Source organism: Eptatretus burgeri, chromosome 2 (genome assembly GCF_056783735.1).
Source record: "Eptatretus burgeri isolate ZD-2024b chromosome 2, Ebu_testis_v1, whole genome shotgun sequence".
NCBI lineage: Eukaryota > Metazoa > Chordata > Myxini > Myxiniformes > Myxinidae > Eptatretus > Eptatretus burgeri.
Genome location: NC_140962.1, coordinates 3,522,723 through 3,545,632, shown reverse-complemented (window position 1 = coordinate 3,545,632; position 22,910 = coordinate 3,522,723). Strand labels below are relative to the sequence as shown.

The 22,910-nt window shown below is 44.3% G+C and overlaps 1 protein-coding gene across 1 annotated transcript in view; it reads left to right on the top strand.

Moving 5' to 3' along the window:
* Positions 1–21,135, top strand: part of UFC1 (ubiquitin-fold modifier conjugating enzyme 1) — a 40,467-nt gene extending 19,332 nt beyond the window's left edge. The window contains exons 3-6 of the mRNA XM_085861018.1: positions 3,924–3,987; positions 7,070–7,146; positions 19,086–19,176; positions 20,763–21,135. Of these exons, the coding sequence (XP_085717144.1) occupies positions 3,924–3,987; positions 7,070–7,146; positions 19,086–19,176; positions 20,763–20,846 (316 nt within the window). The 3' untranslated portion in view covers positions 20,847–21,135. The remainder of the gene's footprint in view (positions 1–3,923; positions 3,988–7,069; positions 7,147–19,085; positions 19,177–20,762) is intronic.
* Positions 21,136–22,910: the final 1,775 nt, after the last annotated feature.

Here is a 22,910-nt window from a genome sequence, read left to right as displayed (position 1 = left end):
ACGGTTATTATCCCCTTCGTACTTTTTCTAATCTTTCCCACTAACTTGGCTTGGCCAGCCAACATTTGCCCTCTCATATTGGCCAAATCAGCCGAAATTCTGTCCTGTGTGGCACCCATTCTCCGCAGCATGGCCATTAAGAGGCCCCTATCGACTTTGCTGGGCAATGAAGGCTTGTTCTTCTCGTGGAGTTTGTGGGAGGGGAGCTCTGGTGTACCAGGTGGGGGGGGGGGGTGTGACTCTTCTGCACTCTCTTTTGGGCCCACCATTTCCATCTCCTTTGGGGCCACGGTGGTGTCGGTCCAACATCCCTCCTCCAACGGGGAACTGAAGTTTCTCTCCACAGCACTTGTTCAATACCAAAAACGATGGAAAAAAAAAATCAGAATTCCGCTTCTGGGCACCAGTGTTATGATGTCAGGATTTGGGCCAGCATCCAGATTGCACTCCTGACCTGCAGAGTAACGGCCACAGGTTCTCTAATACTGCCGACAAACCGCTCCGAGGGTAGGGGAAAAGAGATCACTGTGTCTGCCCGCAATTCACGACCAGTCAGTGGTTTAAGAACCATGCACTGCTGGCCTTTCCGAATTTGGCCGAGCGATGCCAGAGGACACTTTGGTTTTAACTAATGGTGCTTTAGCGAGCCAATTCCCAATTGTTCCTGCGTACGGATTTAATTGCCTAATTACGTATTGCACTGCAGAGCCCCCGTTCCCTCAGTGACCACAAGATAGGTTCTCATAAACAAAACATTTATTTCAAGCAATAAATTAGAGACTGGGGACAAGGGAAAATAACGCGACCGGTGAAACAAACTGAAACTAGAACGGCACTCGGTGGAGCGCATACTGCCGCCAGACTGAACAGTTTACATTTTGTATCCCACTGATCGGCAGGATCCGGATCTGGACCTCCAAAATCGAATTGGCTTGTTTTTGTCACTGACCTAACTCATCCACCAAGTTTTTTTTTTTTTCTGAAGTTTTGTAACTTTTTGAGAGACACTATGTATCATTTTTAGGCCCATCACTCATCACTCAATCACTTTGTTATGGATCCGGGGTTCGAGTTCCTCCCGAGCACTTGGTCTTGAGGTCACCGAGCACGGACAATTCCACGTTCCGACAGATTACTAAGCATCCGCGAGTGCCGATTGGTGCTACCAATCCGGCAGGGTTACACTACCTTGCGTGATACCTTACCTGTGGGCGGCAGCACCAAGGGGAGGCCTCGTGCCTTCGATGCTTACTTACGTTAAACTTACCTGATCACGTGCAGCCAAGTGGAGTTGCCAAGTACACGCTGGCTCATGGCCAATCGGAGGGATAAAACTTCCCGGCGAGCTGCTTGCGACTACACTGGACCAATGGAGGAAAATATTCGACAAACTGGATGCATTTATAACTAGCAGGTTTATTTATATTTAAGGTGAGGAAAGGGAATGTTGCACAGTAATCAAAGGTTTCATTACAAAAGCAATATGTGTAGCAGGGGAAAGCAAGGATTTGTGTGGTGCAGCAAAAGAAAAACAGTTATGTACAAAGGAGAAGACACAGGGAAGAGCTAAACCGATACTAAACTTCTAAAGTCTTAATTATGCTAACATGATGGGTGCCACCAGACACACACCCGAGGAAATTAGTAAACGAAGGAAAAGGGAGAAAGAAAGTGCGAGGTGTTTGCGACCTCTTTTTGTACCTGGCCTGGCTGATGGGCCCACGCTTCAGTCGCTTAGGAGGGGGGAGGAGGGAGGAAAACTGGGGGGTGTCTACGGTGGGTGATTGGAGGAGGTGCGATGAGATGGTGTGCAGTGATTGGCAGATGAGGCAGAGAGGAAGGTGTAAAGATGTGTGTCAGGGGGTTTTGGAAACAAGGAAAAGAACGTGTGAGAGGATAGTCCTAATGAGGTGTGAGGAAGTCTGTACGTGTAGATGTTTATCCTATCTAAATGCACTCTGTCTGGCATCTGGCTCTTCTGCTCAGTTGTGGACTCTATGTTGCTCCATAACCCAATGATCAGAGAGGGGCGGGCGGGCCAGGTCAGAGAAGGGCGGGCCAGGTCAGAGAAGGGCGAGCGGGCCAGATGGGAGAAGGGCGAGCGGGCCAGATGGGTGAATGGCGGATGGGCCAGATGGGTGAATGGCGGACGGGCCAGATGGGAGAAGGACGGGCGGGCCATTTCGGAGAAGGGTGGGTGGGCTAGGTCGGAGAAGGGCGAGCGGGCCAGATGGGAGAAGGACGGGCGGGCCCTTTCGGAGAAGGGTGGGTGGGCTAGGTCGGAGAAGGGCGGGCGGACCAGATGGGAGAAGGGCGAGCGGGCCACATGGGAGAAGGGCGGGCGGGCCAGATGGGTGAAGTGCAGAGAAGAGTGCAGGCCAGATCAGAACTTTATTTTATACTTCCCCAGTGGGGATGGTGCTTGAGAGTGGAGGAGGCGTGGTGATGGGTGTTTCCCCATGCCCTCATTGGCATGTGGACTCAAACCGCTGTGTTGGCCTTGCCCCGACAACAATTTCACATGGGAAATCGCCTCATTTGCTCTGTGCTTTGCCACACGAAGGAGCTCCTAGACATAGAATAACATGGGGTGATCGCATCTGGTGGTGCTCTCTGGCCAGGAACATGAGCTGGCCACCAAATGGGGTCACAGTAGAGTGGAACACTAGGGCTATCCCGACTTTGAACTGTTCCCAGCTTACACCCGTGCACCGAGCTAGATGCCAGAATGTCCAGCCCCGCGTATCTATCAGGGTATGGGCCACTCCCTGGTCTTATGCCGGTTCAGAAGGAGGTGGTGGTCGTTAATGGTGATGATGATGGTGATGGTGGTGTCGCGTAGCGTAGCGATTGTAGTGGGCAAGTTCGTGATGGTGATCGCAGTTGTGGTCGAGATTGTCGCGACAATAGTGAGTGTAGGTGTATTTGGGTTGTGGTCCGATGATGTGGGGATTATTATAAAAGGCATTGCGATGGTTGTGGAAATGATGTAAGGTTGGGGTTAGAGTGCGGCGAAAGTCTGAGGTGAGCGTCGGTTTGATAATGGTGTGATGTTTGAATGGGAAGTGGCACACATATGCAAATGAAGCTGTTTGTTGCTGTGATCTGCATGCTTGTGAGAAGTAAAATAAAATAAAGAATGTGAATAAAGACCTGCCCTTTGTCTCATAAACCCACTGGACATAAAGGAAGGGCAATCTCAAACGGATACTGATGAAATAACTGTCTTGGTACCGCAAATATGTTGTCTGCCATTGCCTTGGGGAGCGATGGGTTAAAGGAACCACAACAACTGTAAAAATTCTTGGATCCGCATCCGGATCCGGATCTTCACCAAAATTTAACCAATTCTTTCTTGTCACAAATCCACCTGTCCACCAAGATTCACCCAAATCCGTCCACAACTTTTTGAGATATCCTGTTCACAGACAGCCAAACAAACAAACGGTTGTGAAAACATAATCTGCACCCACCTTTGGTGGCTGAGCTAACAAATTGATGAATAATTAACCCTCGCACCCACGATGCCAACAATGGACTTATTTATTTAATCTTAAAATGGGAGGTAAAAACATAACCACTGCCCACCTTAGTTGGTGGAGGTAACTGTTCTCCTTTTGCCCCATTAAGCCGGTCCTGCAACAATAATCTTGAAATGTTCATAAATTATTTTTGAGTTGCCTCCTGTCTCTTCAACTTGTGAAGAATTTTAAGGTGTTATTTTAGAACGTGCGAATGTATTTGTATAACATGGAATGACTGAAAATGATGATTTATATCTGTTTAGCATTTGTTGTGCATGGATGAATCATCTTGATGAAATGAAAGCAATCAGTGGAGTTAACTTTATGCTGGAAGTATTGCTTGAATTAATTATGTTTCCCCTGCACCCATCCTTCTCCCTCCCCTCTTTTCTCAAGCAGATGGTTTGGAAAAGCTTGGTTTATTCATGAGCTGATGAAATATGAATTTGACGTGGAGTTTGAGGTGTGTTTCCTTTTTGAGAGGGAATGCTAAGGACTGATATTCATAAAGCAAAAATAATTCCGTAATTAAATGAAAAGCACAATCGCATCAGTGGAGATGGTAAAGTGTATATAAATAAATATATAATTCAACTTGGTATTTCAGTAGTGGAGAAGGCAAAGTGTGAACCACCAACTGTACTCAATGACACCTCGGCTTCTTGCAATTTCTCTAAAGGAAAGACCTACACTTTTAAGGGTTATAATGGTCTGTCTGTCTTCCTTTGTTAATTGTCTTTTTCTCGCCATTGTGAAAGCAATATACTACTTCCTGCAGTGCAATGTTGTAAAAATAATGCTTCAGAGAGTGTAGCAACACAGTCTGTTCCAACACTGCTTTTATACAGACAGAGAGAGCGTTTGTAACAAATCAACAAAAGTTGGGACACCTGAAGGAAATTTACATTATTTATCAGTTTTTGGTAACCTAAACTTTGTTTTTTTTTAACCTCTGGCAGTTTACCGCTTAGCTTTGTACCATTTCAGGTTATTCACTGGACTTGAGCTGCTTAAATTTCAGTAAAAACTGGAAAATGGGGGTGTTCTAAAACTTTTGACCGGTCGTGTATTTTCAATAGTTATGTGTATGTGCAACTGACTTGAGTGGTCATCTGACATGGAAGATTGTTTAAGATTGGGTTATACAGTCATGAATATGAATGATGTAGGTCACGTAGTTATATTGTGTAACATAGTTGGTCACGTGACATGATTGATGTTTTCGATTGTGAATGCAAATTTCGCACAGAAGGGATTCAATGTTCATATATTTTGGAGGAGACATACTGGATTACACAAACAGTATAACATTTAATGATATTTATTTATGCTATAAGAGAGCCGTGTGTGTGTGTGTGTGTGTGTGTGTGTGTGTGTGTGTGTGTGTGTGTGTGTGTGTGTGTGTGTGTGTGTGTGTGTGTGTGTGTGTGTGTGTGTGACCATTTTTCTCAGAAATGACAATGGATCTTCGTCAAACTTTCAGGGGTTTTTCAGTGAGTGCCAGGGAGTGGTTTAGCGAAAGTAAAGTTGAAATATTAAAAAAGGTGGATTTTTTTGGGGGGGTGAGGGGGGATAAAAAAACGCTCTATAGTGTGTAAGCGTTTTTGATTAATGACAGCATCAACAGTACATTCCCGAGCATCTAATTCCACTTATATGTTAACACTGTTAGGCCGAAGTCACATTTGTTCTACGGCGAGCATTCGGCGGCCGTACGCCCTCTGAATTGACAGAAACGTGTGGCGGCCGCAGAGTTTCTGAGGTGGCCTCAGGGTGGCCCTACGCCATTTGGCTATATTTTACAGGCCGTAGGGTCGCCGTGGAATTATAGCGCGGAGTTATAACTTTTTTCATTTCTACGTTCGCCGTAGCAATTCAACAAGCCGAAACAAAAGAACTGGTAAAAAAAAAAATAATAATAATAATAAAAATGAACCCACTCGTTACCGTCCGTCTGGCAGCACGTTCGCCTTAGGGCCCCCCTGCGGTCGCCTTGCAGGCACCTTGCGTCTGCCTTGAAAATTCTATGGCCGCCGCAGGAACGCCCTAAGGTCACCATGCGACATCAAATCAAAGACCGTACGGCACCCCCACGTTTTCGGTCTCCACAATTTCTAAATACGCCGTGCGGCTCCCCGAAAAATAAAAACATGTGTGAGCGTGGACATACTGCGGACACTGTGTAATTGCGAGTGGCCGTAGATTTTGGAGACCCCACTGCCGCCGTGGCAAATGTGACTTAGGCCTTACAATGCCTCTTAATCTACTGGGTGTTTCGAAAGTCCTGTTACCCCCTCCGCAGAACCTGATAAATGAATATAATGAAAACACAAGAGGTATGAATGTAAACTATGAATACACAAAACTTTTATTGTCTTCAAAATAAAAATAGGTCACTGGACCTGTAGCTTATCTGGGCCCTGGCCTAATGTTGTAACCCAAATTTGGTAGAATTCTGATTTGTGGGTTTGGTGAGGAAGATTTTTGCAGGAATTTACATGATTTTCCAAAAATTTTACGAAGTCCGCCATGTTGACACACTTCCAGTCATGTGATTGGCATGACCTCCGTAATTTAACATCACAACCTTGTCCTAATGTTGTAACCCAAATTTTGTAGCATTCTGATCTGTGGGTCTGGAGAAGAAGATTTTTAAAGGAATTTATGCGGTTTCCCAAAAGTTGACCAAGTCGGACATTTTGACACACTTCCGGTCACGTGATCTGCATGATTTCCACAATATAATTAACATCCCGACCCTACCATAATGTTGCAACCCAAATTTCTTCGCGTTCTGACAGGTATGTCGAGAGAAGAAGATTTTGGAAGGAATTTGCGTGACCACCATTTTGACACACTTCCGGTCACGTGATCAGCATGGCATCACCAATTTAGCATTCGGACCTTGTCCTAATGTTGTTACCAAAATTTGGTAGGATTCTGAAGGGTGGGTCTGGAGAAGATTCTTGAAGGAATTTATGCGATTTTCACAAAAATTGTTTAAGTTGGCCATTTTGACACACTTCTGGTCACATGATCGGCATGACCTTCGCAATTTATCATCCCTACCCTGGCCTAATCTTACAATCAAAATTTGGTAGCATTGAAAACGGAGCACCTGTGATATGTGACTTTCAGCCACCTTCACAAAAAAACATTTCCGGCCAAATAATAGGATATCAGAATTATTTTGCATATTTGTACTGTATTATATGGAAACACAAAGCTTCCTGTTCTTTAACATGGGCTTTGAGGGAGATGTGCTCTCATCACACCATCTTCTCCATGCCCTGCGGAGATGTTTATCCCCACCTTTATCAAGTCTATTATCATCGTGTTGAAAATGTTTTCCCTTTACTGTATTTTCTTCTGTCAAATTTTGTGTTCAGAAGCCCATCATCATTAGGAGCTTTTTTGTATTTGAAAGTTATTTATCATCTTGTTATTTTTTTTGTTGTTGTTCAGTGGCAGATGCATTTGGAGAACTTTACTCAAATTAACTGAATAAGTCATTGGAAGTTTTTTTTTCCTTGCTTTGGCTGCAGATACCTGTGACATATCCAGGCACTGCCCCTGAGATTGCCTTGCCCGAGTTGGATGGAAAAACTGCCAAAATGTATCGGTGAGAAAATACATCTCAACAGTTTTCAACCCAGACTTTTTACCTCCGCCACCAAAGGTGAAAGAGGTTATGTTTCACCCCTTTCTGTCTCTTTGTTACTTACGAAATCTACAGATTTCGTAAGTATATTGATGACTTCCGTTTCTGTTTGTTTGTTTGTTTGTAGGCACGATAACTCGAGAACAGAAGAAGCTACCAATGTCAAATTACACCACGTGATTCAGGAGGGTGATGGCTAGTGCTGATTAGATTTTGGTCAAATTCGGTGAAAGGTCAAGGTCACAGTGAGGTCAAACATTCGATTTTTGATGGTTTGGTACAGAATCATCGCAGAAACTTCTGGTTTGCATTGCTACCTTCTCCAGAGACAGCTTTTATTAGACAAGGTCAGAGGTCAAGTTGACGATTTTGTGAGTACCAGTCTATGACTGCTTGTTTGTGTGTTTGTTTGTGTGTGTTTGTGTGTTTGTTTGTTGGCACGATAACTCGAGAAAGGAAGAAGCTACCAATGTCAAATTACACCACGTGATTGGGGAGTGTGATGGCTTGCACTGATTAGATTTTGGTCAAAATCGGTCAAAGGTCAAGGTCACGTTGAGGTCAAACATTCGATTTTGATGGTTTGGTACAGAATCATCGTAGAAACTTCTGGTTTGCGTCACTACCTTCTCTAGCGACAGCTTTTATTAGACAAGGTCAGAGGTCAAGTTGACGATTTCGTAAGTACCAGTCTATGACTGCTTGTTTGTGTGTTTGTTTGAAGGCAAGATAACTCGAGAACGGAAGAAGCTACCAATGTCAAATTACACCACATGATTCAGGAGGGTGATGGCTAGCGCTGATTAGATTTTGGTCAAAATCGGTGAAAGGTCAAGGTCACAGTGAGGTCAAACATTCGATTTTTGATGGTTTGGTGCAGAATCATCGCAGAAACTTCTGGTTTGCGTCGCTACCTTCTCCAGAGACAGCTTTTATTAGACAAGGTCAGAGGTCAAGTTGACGATTTCGTAAGTACCACTCTATGACTGCTTGTTTTTTTTAGATTTCGTAAGTATATTGATAACTTCCGTCCTCTGTTTGTCACTTACGAAATCTAAAGATTTCGTAAGTATATTGATCAGTTCCGTTTCTGTTTGTTTGTTTGTGTGTGTTTTTTGTGTGTTTGTTTGTTTGTTTGTTTGTTGGCACGATAACTCGAGAACGGAAGAAGCTACCAATGTCAAATTACACCACGTGATTCAGGAGCATCATGGCTAGTGCTGATTAGATTTTGGTCAAAATCGGTCAAAGGTCAAGGTCACAGTGAGGTCAAACATTCGATTTGTGATGGTTTGGTACAGAATCATCGTAGAAACTTCTGGTTTGCGTCGCTACCTTCTCGAGAGACAGCTTTTATTAGACAAGGTCAGAGGTCAAGTTGACGATTTCATAAGTACCAGTCTATGACTGCTTGTTTGTGTGTGTTTGTGTGTTTGTTTGAAGGCACGATAACTCGAGAATGGAAGAAGCTACCAATGTCAAATTACACCACATGATTCAGGAGGGAGATGGCAAGCACTGATTAGATTTTGGTCAAAATCTCTCAAAGGTCAAGGTCACGGTGAGGTCAAATATACGATTTTTGATGGTTTGGTACAGATAACTCGAGAATGGAAGAAGCTACCAATGTCAAATTACACCACGTGATTCAGGAGGGTGGTGGCTCGCGCCGATTAGATTTTGGTCAAAATCGGTCAAAGGTCAAGGTCACAGTGAGGTCAAACAACCAAAACATTCGATTTTTGATGGTTTGGTACAGAATCATCATAGAAACATCTTGTTTGTGTCGCTACCTTCTGAAGTGACAGCTTTTATTAGACAAGGTCAGAGGTCAAGTTGACGATTTCGTAAGTACCAGTCTCTGACTGCTTGTTACTTACGAAATCTTTAGATTTCGTAAGTATATTGATGCCTTCTGTTTCTGTTTGTTTGTTTGTTTGTTTGTAGGCACGATAACTCGAGAACGGAAGAAGTTACCAATGTCAAATTACACCACGTGATTCAGGAGGGTGATGGCTAGTGCTGATTAGATTTTGGTCAAAATCGGTCAAAGGTCAAAGTCACAGTGAGGTCAAACATCCAAAACATTCAATTTTTGATGGTTTGGTACAGAATCATCGTCGAAACTTCTGGTTTGTGTCGCTACCTTCTCAAGAGGCAGCTTTTATTAGACAAGGTCAGAGGTCAAGTTGACGATTTCGTAAGTACCATTCTATGACTGTTTGTTTGTTTGTATGTTTGTTTGTTTGTTTGTAGGCACGATAACTCGAGAACGGAAGAAGCTACCAATGTGAAATTACACCACGTGATTCAGGATGGTGATGGCTAGTGCTGATTAGATTTTGGTCAAAATCGGTCGAAGGCCAAGGTCACAGTGAGGTCAAACATAATTCCGTAAATTCATGTGGAGAATTGGAGTATTTTTGCTTCGATCGACATTACGAGTTCTTTTTAACTTCGATTTTAATTTTGTCTTCGGTTTTTGCGATCGCTTAGGACGCTTAAAACGCAGTTATCGAAATTCTGGTAAAAAAAATCGGATGTTTTGGAGAGGTTTCAAGATTGTATAAAAAATATTTCACTTGCCGCGTCACGGGTCGTCATGTGGTGCAGCGCGCTCGAGCAGAGGCGTCCTTGATCACGTAAAGGTTTTCCGTGTGCGTGCTGATTGTGTTTTCGATAAAGATGGTGTTTAAAAGTCATTTTTTATCCCAATAAAGGTTATCGTCACATGCCTGACTCGCTAAGCCGTCGGATTATGAAAAGAGTGTTGGTGGATGTTCGAATATTACGGTTTTGTGACTTTGATAAAATAATATTAAATAATTGTGTGGAGAAATGGAGATTTTTGCTTCGGTCGACGTTACGATTTTTGATGGTTTGGTACAGAATCATCGTAGAAACTTCTGGTTTGCATCGCTACCTTCTCAAGAGACAGCTTTTATTAGACAAGGTGAGAGGTCAAGTTGACGATTTTGTGAGTACCAGTCTATGACTGCTTGTTTGTGTGTTTGTTTGTGTGTGTTTGTGTGTTTGTTGGCACGATAACTCGAGAACGGAAGAAGCTACCAATGTCAAATTACACCACGTGATTGGGGAGTGTGATGGCTTGCACTGATTAGATTTTGGTCAAAATCGGTCAAAGGTCAAGGTCACAGTGAGGTCAAACATTCAATTTTTGATGGTTTGGTACAGAATAATCGCAGAAACTTCTGGTTTGTGTCGCTACCTTCTCTGGAGACAGCTTTTATTGGACAAGGTGAGAGGTCAAGTTGACGATTTCGTAAGTACCAGTCTATGACTGCTTGTTTGTGTGTGTGTTTGTGTGTTTGTTTGAAGGCACGATAACTCGAGAACGGAAGAACCTACCAATGTCAAATTACACCACATGATTCAGGAGGCTGATGGCAAGTGCTGATTAGATTTTGGTCAAAATCGGTCAAAGGTCACGGTAGGTCAAATATTCGATTTTTGATGGTTTGGAACAGATAACTCGAGAACGGAAGAAGCTACCAATGTCAAATTACACCACGTCATTCAGGAGGCTGATGGCTAGTGCTGATTATATTTTGGTCAAAATCGGTCAAAGGTCAAGGTCACAGTGAGGTCAACATCCAAAAAATGATAACTCGAGAACAGAAGAAGCTTCCAATGTCAAATTACACCACGTGATTCAGGAGGGTGGTGGCTCACGCTGATTAGATTTTGGTCAAAATCGGTCAAACGTCAAGGTCACAATGAGGTCAAACATCCAAAACATTCGATTTTTGATGGTTTGGTACAGAATCATCGTAGAAACTTCTGGTTTGTGTCGCTACCTTCTCAAGGGACAGCTTTTATTAGACAAGGTCAGAGGTCAAGTTGACGATTTTGTAAGTACCAGTCTATGACTGCTTGTTTGCGTGTTTGTTACTTACGAAATCTATAGATTTCGTAAGTATATTGATGCCTTCCGTTTCTGTTTGTTTGTTTGTTTGTTTGTTAGTTAGTTAGTTAGTTAGTTTGTTTGTTTGTTTGTAGGCACGATAACTCGAGAACGTAAGAAGCTACCAATGTCAAATTACACCACGTGATTCAGGAGGGTGATGGCTAGTGCTGATTAGATTTTGGTCAAAATCGGTCAAAGGTCAAGGTCTCAGTGAGGTCAAACATAATTCCGTAAATTCACGTGGAGAAATGGAGTATTTTTGTTTCGCTCGATGTTACGAGTTCGTTTTAACTTCGATTTAATTTTGTCTTCGGTTTTTGCGATCGCTTAGGACGCTTAAAACTCGGTTGTCGAAATTCTGGTAAAAATCGGATGTTTTGGAGATGTTTTAAGATTGTGTCAAAAATATTTCACTCGACGCGTCACGGGTCGTCCCATGATGCAGTGCGTTCGAGCAGACGCGTCGTTGAGTGACGTTAAGGTTTTGCGTGGAGAAATGAAGTATTTTTGCTTCGTTTGACGTTACGAGTTCGTTTTAACTTCGATTTTAATTTTGTCTTCGGTTTTTGCGATCGCTTCGGACGCTTAAAACTCGGTTGTCGAAATTCTGGAACAGCGATGAATAACTGATATATATATATATATATATATATATATATATATATATATATATATATATATATATATATATATATATATATATATATATATATATATATATATATATACATATATAATCAGTCTTTTATCAGATTCTTCTGAAAAGTAATACACCTATTATTATCTGGCATATCCTGCTGGTGCTGAATCACATTTTAAAAAATAAAAACAAAAAAATGGAATTTTTATAAGAAATCTAGTTTTTGTCTGGGACTCATTATCTGCAAACCACAGTGTAAAATCGTAGACCACAATGAATTCAGAATTCAAGCTCCCCTTGGGCTTCTGACTGATTCATGCTTTTATTAGACAAGGTCAGAGGTCAAGTTGACGATTTCGTAAGTACCAGTCTATGACTGCTTGTGTGTGTGTTTGTTTGTTTGTTTGTAGGCACGATGACTCGAGAATGGAAGAAGCTCCCAATGTCATATTACACCACGTGATTCAGTATGGTGATGGCTAGTGCTGATTAGATTTTGGTCAAAATCGGTCAAAGGTCAAGGTCACAGTGAGGTCAAACATCCAAAAAAAAGTTATAACTCGAGAAGGGAAGAAGCTACCAATGTCAAATTAGACCACGTGATTCAGGAGGGTGATGGCTAGCGCTGATTAGATTTTGGTCAAAATCTGTCAAAGGTCAAGGTCACAGTGAGGTCAAACATCAAAAATTAATTATAACTCGCGAACGGAAGAAGCTACCAATGTCAAATTACACCACGTGATTCAGGAGCGTGATGGCTAGCGTTGATTAGATTTTGGTCAAAATCGGTCAAAGGTCAAGGTCACAGTGAGGTCAAACATTTGATTTATGATCATTTGGTACAGAATCATCGTAGAAACTTCTGGTTTGCGTCGCTACCTTCTCCAGAGAAAGCTTTTATTAGACAAGGTCAGAGGTCAAGTTGACGATTTCGTAAGTACCAGTCTATGACTGCTTGTTTGTTTGTCTGTCTGTCTGTTAGCAACTTTACGGCAAAACGGCTTTCGCAAACACTATCAAATTTAATCCACAGGTGGGCAATGAACCTTGGACGACCCCATTAACTTTTGGGTCCAATTGGATCAAAGGTCAAGGTCACAAAAAGATCAAAATCGTTTTACGCTCATAACTTCGTCAAAATGATCTGATTTACTTCAAACTAAGCTTATAGTGAACCTTATTCTATCTGCCACTTATAATCCTACCCATTCCTATAGTGAAAAATGCATATTTGTGAAGATCGGTAGGGTCCGAAGTTTTGGGGGTCATGGTCATCGGTCAAAATTACAAATTTTCCATTATAAATCAAAAAAGGTTAGGAATATGCGTGTTTACGATGGAAGACATGTATCAAGTCCTTTATTGGCTTTCATTTGACACCATGACCTTTGACCTTACATGGCCTTGAAAGGTCAAAATCATTTTATGGTCATAACTTCGTCAAAAATGGTTTAAATGACTTCAAACTAAGACTAAAATATTCCTTATTCTATTCCTTAAAATCAACATTCAGGTTAAGGATGTATTGGTTCACGAAAAAATATTTTCACGAAAAAAATAAGTGACCACTATCTTCGTTATTGTTGTGTGTCTGTCTGTCTCTATGTCTGTGTGCTTGGCTGTCTGTCTGTCTCTCTGTCTGTCTGTCTGTCTGTCCCGAGCATAGCTCCGTGGGTTTTGATCCGATCCTGACAAAATTTTGGTGGGAGGTTTTTATCATGATCTAGTGTTTTCCTGAAAATGGGCGTGGTGCACCCATTATGGGCGGAGCCACGCCCACAAAACGTGTTTTTAGGGGGTAGCCGATTTCACTTTGCATCTTCTCCTTGGGGTTTTGTCGAATCTGACAGGGGTTTCGGTATTTGGTTCGCCCAATGGAACCTGCATAGCCCCACGGAGCTCGATTTTTCATTTTCGTCACGAGGTCACGAACTTAGAAAATTGCCAATTTTGACATAAAATTTTTTCTTCTCCGACGGGTTTGTCGAATCTGGCAGGGGTTTCAGTATTTGGTTAGCCCAATGGCACCTGCATAGCCTCACAGAGCTCGATTTTTTTTTTTTTCATCCCAAGGTCAAGGCCACAAGGTCACGAACTTAGAAAATTGCGAATTGTGTTTTTAGGGGGCAGCCGATTTCAATTTGCATCTTCTCCTCGGGGGTTTGTCGAATCTGGCCGGGGTTTCGGTATTTGGTTAGCCCAATGGCACCTGCATAGCCCCACGGAGCTCGATTTTTTTTTTTTTTCATTTTCGTCCCAAGGTCACGAACTTAGAAAATTTTGAATTTTGACATAAATATCATACGACCGCCCAAACTTTGAGAGCTAGGATGACAATATTTTCTATGCATAATCTTGAGGTCATTCCCCACCTCCAGTCTTGAAACCATTTTGCTCTATCTCGAACACCTTGCCCATGGCGCCCCCTTCAAGTTTGTTTTTACGCTGATTTCATCAAAGTATGGATAATCCGATGAGTGCGAAATGCCATAGAGCCTATATGACATTATATTGTTCCTGGAATGTTCCAGAGCAATTTTTGCACCAAAGGTCATAATCCTTGACCTTTGACCTTTAAAGGTCACAAAGGTCAAATTTTCAAAGTTGTGGGAATCGAACCGGGTTTTCGACCTTCTTCGACGAACTAACTCCAATAAGCTATAGCACGTATCCTGTTTCCTTATTTTAATGTCCACAACATTGTTTTGTGACCTTTCAAGGTTATGCAAAGGTCAAATTTTTAAGGTTGTTGAACGAAACCAGTTTTTCGATATTTTGCAGCTAATACCTGTCACTCGTACCACATCATGTTGATCATTTTTATCACTTGGTCAAACATTGTCTCATCCTTGACTTCTGAAACAATCGACATCGTCAAATACCGCTCATGAACCATCGTCGTCTTCAGACTTTTAAATTTAAAATTGATCCCCAAAATAACTTTATGCCTTAAATGGGCGGGATTTGTTGTGCCTGGCACCACTTGTTGGTAATATTTTAACTTTGTGCCCACTTCTAAAGCGGTTGTTTCTTTTCTATTGTCAAGTCAGGCCAGATCAGATCTGTAACTTGTTGCAAGTACCATGTCAACCTGTACTAACCTGCTTCATGGTCGAGTTGTCGGCGACTAAACTGTCTCCCCCACCAGGTTTCCTGGTGAGGAGGGTTTATGGATACGGGCATTAAAAGAGGATTATGGATAAGTCGGATTAAAAACAAAACCTGGCAAAGGGCGGAGGAGCTCCTTGTGAGCCAACTGCCATCCATATCTAGTGCCAAACTGTGTCTTGGGACATCCTCCTGCAGTTGGGTACCTCTTTCTAGGAGGTTGGTGGCAGGATTTGCACTCCAGCCACTGTAAAACACTTCATTCCTGAAAACTCTTTGCGAAAAAAAAAACGCAAAGAAAACTAAAAACTCACTCTGTGGGAGTACCTCCTGTGTAGATGTCCTTCACAAGGTAGCTCACTGGATGACGGGATTGGGGCAAAGCTTTCTGGACCCCCATTCTTTTATGATAGGAAGAAAAGCATGGGTTAACCTTCCTGGGTCAGATTGCGGTGATGTGTGTCGGAATGGTGCTGAGGTGTCATCCGCCAGACAGCAGTCTCCTTGGGTGGGTGCCTGGAATGTCCTATCCCTAAGAGAGGATGATCACCTGTCTCTGCTATCACCTGAGCTCCAGCGTTTGGACATCAGTATTGCAGCACTATTTGAGGTTCAGAGGCCAGATAGTAGTGAGGTCATGGTGGGTGGTTACATCTACTACTGGTCTGGTCACTCTGATGGTTACCATACCTAAGGGATTGCTGTAGCTTTGTCCAATAAGCTGACTCCAATGATAATTGAGGTAACACCAGTCGATGAGCATTTTATGAGACTAAGGAGTCGTCACTCCTTGGGTGTCTGTCATTTCCCTGGTCTCTGTCTATGCTCCGACTGAGGTGAGTGATCTCACCGTGAAGGACGCATTCTATGCTACGCTCGAGTCTGTGGTTGATCGGTGCCCCAGGTGAGATACTCTTCTCTTCTTGGGGAATAATCGACTGGCACTGATAGGGATGGTTATGAGATGTGTGTGTTGGTCCCCATGGGTCGAACTGTGAACTAGAATAGCACTAAGTTCCTTGACTTTGCAAGAACTCGTGGACTTTGGTTGGCTGATTCATCGTTAAAGCGTACACAGGCTCATCGCTGGACTTCGTATACCAACGCTGGTGGTGTGGCAAAGGAGATTGACCATGTGCTCATTGATCGGCACTGGAAGATGATTCAGAACTGCATGGTCTACCAAAGTGCTCATTCCTCAATACTGACCACAGGCTTGTTGTAGCAACTCTGAAGTTGCAGCTGAAATCCAGGAGAATGCTACCATCCCAGCCTTGGCTGGATGTTGGCAAGTTCAAGGATGAGAAGGTAGCTGAGGAGTTTGCGAACAGGCTGAGTGGGGGTTTGGGGGTCTGTGGGTTTTGGGGAATCTTGAAGAGTTGTGGAGTGCCTTCAAAATGACCATCCTTGATGTTGCCGTTGGATGCCTAGGAACCCACCGTCAGGCAAAAAAGAACTTTGTCTCCCAAGGGACACTGGATGCCATTGACCAGTCACAGGACCAGGCTTAATGACAAAGCGAAGTTGTTCAGTGAATTGAGGCCTAAAATTGTTTGTGCGCTGAGGGCAGACAAGTAGACCTGTGTGTGAGGAATCTGTAAAGGGGGTAGAGCATCACCTGTGGTCAAATTATTCTTGTCCTGCTTACAGAGGAATTCGTGCGTTGCGTTCCTCCAAGGCCGTCCCTTGGTGTACTGCAATTAGAGCGAAGGGTGGTGGGCTCTTGACAGAGGAGGCAAAAGTGATGGCCTGCTGGATCGGTTACTTTGAGCGGCTGTACCAGGCTGACACACCAGCTGTTGAGTTGGACGTCAGTTGTGTAACTATCGCTATTGCTGACTCTCCAATCAACTGTGAACCATCTTCGTTTGTGGAAACACTGGCTGCAGTGAACCAGTTGAAAGGGGTTTGGCTCTTGGGATCTGTGGCATCCATGCTGAACTTCTCAAGGGTGGTGGAAATGCTGCATTTGTGTCATTGCATGCAGGTCTGTGCTCTGTCTGAAACACAGACATCATCCCACCTGACTGGAAGAAGGGCCTACTTGTCCCTCTCTGGAAAGGGAAGGATGAGCGCCAAGACTGCAACAGCGACCGAGTGGTGACGTTGCTCTTTGTGCCGGGCAAGGTCTTTGCTCGGATAATTATTGATAGGGTTCGCCACCATCTGCTTGAGCACCAGCTCCCAGAGCAGTCGGGCTTGAAACCAAAGAGGTTAACGATTGACCGTATCCTTGCTCTTCGGGTCCCAACCGAATGCAGACGAGAGTTCCGGCAGGGGCTGCTTGCAGCCTATGTCAATTGCCGCAAAGCATTTGATTCAGTGAATCGAGATGCCCTCTGCTACATTCTCTGTCTTCATGGGGTGCCCTCAAAACTGATCAATCTGATTTCTCAACTATTCTCTGGTACTGAGTGCTGTGAGGTCTGGTGGCTCCATCTCAGACTTATTTCCAGTTGTTACTGGAGTTCATCAAGCCTGGTGTTGGCTTAGTGGTTAGGGTGGCGGCTTGGGATCCTCGGGTCCTGAGTTCAAGCCCTGTTAGCTGCTGAATTAAAATACACTGGGAGGTTGACTCAGCCTGTCATCCTTCAGAGGTCAGCAAAATGAGCACCAGTGTACTGCTAAGGGAGACACTGCATCAGCGGCTTAGCCGCGTCCCAACCAACAATGCAACCAGCAGCCACAGGCTGCACTCGAAAGAGGGAGAGACTGGAGTTCATCAGAGGTGTGTACTGGCCCTGACACTTTTCAGCACTTGTATGGCCTGGATTCTGGGGAGGATATCTGAGAGATCAAGCTGCGGTGCATCGTTCGGGAATGTCAAGATCTCTGACCTTGATTTCGCAGATGATTCAGTCATCTTTGCGAAGTCCCTGGAGATCCTTTTGCGGGCCCTCGATGTGCTGAATGAGGAGTCAGAGCCTCTGGGATTATGGGTTTCCTGGGTCAAAACTAGGATCCAGGCTTTCGAGGACATCTTTGATGCCGTTATCTTGTCTGTCTCCTGTTTGTGGTGAGGATGTTGAGGTCACGGAGAGATTAACTTACTTTGCCAGTGATATTGATGTCTCCGCATGTTATTAGCCAGAGGTCAGTAGATGTGTGGATCAGACCTGGGGAGTCATGGATTCACTGCATCAGGTCTGGGAAGTCATGGATTCACTGGATTATGGGGAGTGGCGCTGTTGCTCCCTATGCAGCAGGACGAAAGTCCGAGTCTTTAAGTTCCTGATGCTGCCCATCTTGCTCTGGATGTGACTTGAACTCTGACCAGGGATCTGAGACGGAGACTTAACTCCTTCCGTACCGCATCTCTTCGGAGAATCCTTGGCTATCGCTGCTCAGAATTTGTGTTCAACGAGCGGTTGCTGAGAGAGACTCAGATGAGATTTGCTACCTGTTTAGTCCATGATCGTCAGCTGTGGCTGTGAACATGTGGCTCATTTTCCTGCCGCTGATCCTGCTCACCAGATTCTCTCACGAGACAGCCCTGTGAGTGGAGGAGGCCAAAGGGTCGACCACGTGCCTCTTTGTTAGAGCAGGATGATTGGCATCTCGAGGAGATGGGGATGGGCCAGATGGAGGCTCCTGGAGTACCGGAAGAAAGTGGATGCAGCAATGCACTGTTCCAGCGCATGCTTCCACACTTAACCTGACCTGTTTGTTATCAACGTGCAACAAACTGTGAAAGGATTCTTCCAGGATTTTTTTTTTTAATCACATTGGGATGGTTAACTTTGGATACTGAGCATAATTTTATTTTGATAAATTTGGAGATTTTTGCTTGAATTGACTGAAAACTTTTCAATATCAAGGCTTGTGGAGGGTATTTGTGTCCCAGACGTGTGTTTGTCACTCGCTTTGGCGTGCAGTGGCTTGCTGTTAAGCCAACACAATGCTTTGAGAATAAATGTATGTGTCCCATATATGTACATATATATATATATATATATATATATATATATATATATATATATATATATATATATATATATATATATATATATATATATATATATATATATAAAAATATCACATTAATTCAATATGGAGATGGAGAAAACTGTCCAGTTTTATTCTGAAGATTGTTAGATTGCATACATGATTTATGTATCCGAAAGCCAGTGAGGAAGGCAGGACATTTGTTGAACATTTGAATAAAAAACATTGCTCATAAAAATTTAAAAATTCTCACTCTAATCTGAACTTTCTATTTTGCAGTGGTGGCAAGATCTGTCTCACTGATCATTTCAAACCACTCTGGAGTCGAAATGTGCCAAAATTTGGAATTGCACATGCTCTTGCACTTGGGGTGAGTTTAGCATCTTGGACACAGATACTACCACACTGTTCCTCTCACGTCTGTGTTGCTCCCCTCATTATGCCCTTTGTTCACGTGCTGCCCTTCCCTTTCACTCACACACCATACCCCAATTTGCACATGCGCTATCTCACCCCCTTCCCTTTTGCTCACATGATGACCCTGCCTTCGCGCACGCAGTCCCGCTCCCTTCGCGCGCATCGCCGCGCTCCCTTCGCGCGCGCACTCCCTCTCCCTTCACGCGTGCAGTCCCGCTCCCTTCGCGCGCGCAGTCCCACTCCCTTCGCGCGCACAGTCCCGCTCCCTTCGCCCACGCAGTCCCTCTCCCTTCGCGCGCGCAGTACCGATCCCTTCACGCACGCAGTCCCGCCCTCCTCACGCGCGCAGTCCCGCCCTCCTCACGCGCGCAGTCCCGCCCCTTCTCACTCGCGGTCCCGCCCCCTTCTCACGCGCGGTCCCGCCCCCTTCTCGCGCGCGGTCCCGCCCCCTTCTCGCGCGCGGTCCCGCCCCCTTTTCGCGCGCGGTCCCGCCCGCTTCCTTCGAGCGCGCGGTCCCACTCGCATCACGCGCGCAGTCCCGCTCCATTCGCGCGCGCAGTACCGCTCCCTTCATGCACGCAGTCCCGCCCGCTTCTCTCGTGCAGTCCCACCCCCTTCTCGTGCGCGCTCCCGCCCACTGCCTTTGCACGCGCGGTCCCACTCGCTTCGCGCGCGCAGTCCCGCTCCCTTCGCTCGCGCAGTCCCGCCCGCTTCGCGCACGCAGTCCCACCCGCTTCGCGCACGCAGTCCCGCCCGCTTCGCGCACGCAGTCCCGCCCACTTCTCTAGCGCAGTCCCACCCCCTTCTGGCGCGCTCCAGTAAACACGAGTAAACACTCCAGTAAAACACGCTCCAGTAAACGAATGCAATCATCCCCCCTTCGCGCATGGAGCCACACGTGTCGTGCTCCCGCCTCCCTTCGCATGCGTGCCGTGCCCCCATCTCCTTTCGCATGCACGCCATGCCCTGCCCCCTGTCACATGCGCACCGTGCCCCACCCCCTGTCGCATGCGCGCCATGCTCCGCCTCCTGTCACATGCGCACCATGCACCGCCCCGTCGCATGCTCACCGTGCCTCCATTGCTTTCGCTCACACAATGTACCTCCCTCCGCTTGTGTGCTGTCCCTTCCCTCTTTGCCTGTGTGCTGCCCCCACTTTGCCCACACTGTGCCCCCCTTTGCTTGCACACTGTGCCCCCTTTTGCTTGCACACTGTGCCCCCCACCCTTTGCTCGCAGGCTGTCACATCCTCCCCCTCCCCCTCCTGTTCTCCTGCTGTTGCTCACTTATTCCTGACAAATCCACCTTACTGCTGCCCAAATCTACCTTTTAGCAGTGGCCTCTTCTCACTCTCCATACTGACCCAACCACTCTCTCTTTTTCCCAGTCTTTTCTAGTCTTGGCATTGTTTTATGGAATTTATAAATTGATGGCCATCTCTTTTTATATTATATATATATATATATATATATATATATATATATATATATATATATATATATATATATATATAAACATATATCTTTTTTCAACCCTAAGCTCGCTCCATGGTTGGCTGTTGAAATTCCCGACCTCATTGCAAGGGGCAAGGTGGTGCACAAGGATAGACAGTCATCTGGGTAGCTCTCATTCTTCTCCTATTTCATCTCTGATGATACAAATGTTCATCTTTAATTCCTGATCATAATTTCCTGTTTGGACAACATGAAAAGCCTTCCAAAACTGTAAATGATTGAGAAATGTTGTGATGAATCTTGTTATGAGTTGGGTGAAACAGGAATGTATTTTTTTTGTTTTGTACCTCGAAGGAATGCTCTGGATTTTATTGATGTTTTCAAAGGTTTTCATCATGAGATGAAGCCTTGTCTGACTTGCACAAGAATAATAATAAAGAAATGCTTAAATGTAAAAATTTGCTTTTGTCCACCTCTTTCCTGTGCCGGATGGGTTACTTTATTGATGGAGCTTGTCATGCTGAAGAACAATTTGGTATTTGGAGCACAGATCTGTGCATGCAATTTGGTATCTGTGCATGCACAAGCACTTACAACAACTTCTCTGAAACCACACACACAATTTCGATGAAACTTCACCACAAACCTTCATCACCCGTGATGTCCCAAAGTTTGTTCACGGCATTTCATAAAATCCATAGGTATTTACTTTCTTCTCCGTTACATATGCTGTGGCACACCTACCAGTGGCTCACTGGTTCTCTTATCCAGCCACTACCAGGTGAGCACCCAGGTGTATTGCCCCTATTTTTCATTTTTTGATCAATACAATAAGCATTCATAACTTTCCAGTTGAAACTTATGTGGAACAGTTGGAGTAATGTTTGAAGTCTTGTTTAGTACTCAACACGTCCCCCTTTTTCAATACACGACATTTTCTACATGATGTATGAATGCTAATGAGGTCTTTCGTGCATGTGCTGTGTGTACATTTTCAGTTACCCATTTCTGCTCAACCGGGCACTTTCAACCTGCCTTTGTAAGCGTGAAATCTGTTCGTGAAATGGTCTTCTTAACGTCATTTTAACGAAAAGAGCATTTAAACTAAAGGGTGGCAATTTTAGAATGGTTAACCATAATTGTTGTGTTCCTGGATGCAAATTGGAAGAACAAAAATATAGGACATACGAGAAATATCCGTGGATGAGATTGAGAAGTGTCGAGTTCCTATAATTCCGTGTTAATACAAACCAGCAGTAGATATATAAACTACCCCCCCCCCCAAACCCCCTACCTGGACAGCATCGCTTTGGAATTACAGACGTCCATTAAATATATCACCAAGCCTGCCATGTTCACAGGAGGCACTCCCACAAGGTTCAAAGTCCATTCACTGGTAGCGATCTGTCAGGGGTTTGTGTAGCACACACCCGTCCACTCGGGCCTTGCACCGGCCCACATGGTTGGGAGTTTGCAGTATGAGCAGCTGCCCTTCAACGAGTTGAGAACATTATCCAAGTGTTTTGTTGTGCAGAGGCATGGCCGTTTCTCTCAGATACTTTTTCAAGTATTTTCAGCTTCTTTTAATGCTTAGTGCGTCATTTTAGGTCCTTATCTTGCACACATGATATACAGTACTTTGTTGTACCCTGAACGCCACCGTTTCTCGGGGTTTCTGCACATGCGCACCGAGCATTCTGGGGCAGATTACGTCATTTCAAAAGTTGCGTATCAACATTTTTAGATCCTCATGAATGATATCTTAGTCTTACTCACGTTGTTGTTCTTGTGGACTTTTTTTGTTTCACACCCTTCAGTTTTCATCGAAACTTCCTCTTGGCGTATATAAGTAAAAAAATACCCTGCGCAGACAGTAACCATATCCGATTTTGAAAATTCCTCCTTGAAAAAAGTTATGACGTCAAAATATCTCCGCTAATGGAAATCACATAAAAAAATTATCTCCGAAACTCAGCAAGCTTTTTGAATTCTGTTTGCGGGAATCGAACAGGGCATTAGCAGAGATGAATTGCCGCACATATGATACACCACTATGATGTCATATCAATTTTTATGACTTCATTCCTATTTTTTGACATTTTTTGTTTCACAACCCAGAGTTTTCATCGGTTATTCGTCAAACTTGCCATGTATATGCAGAAAGCCCACGCGCAGGCAGTAGCCATCTCTGATTTTGGAAATTCTTCCTAGAAAAAAAGTTAACGTCATAATA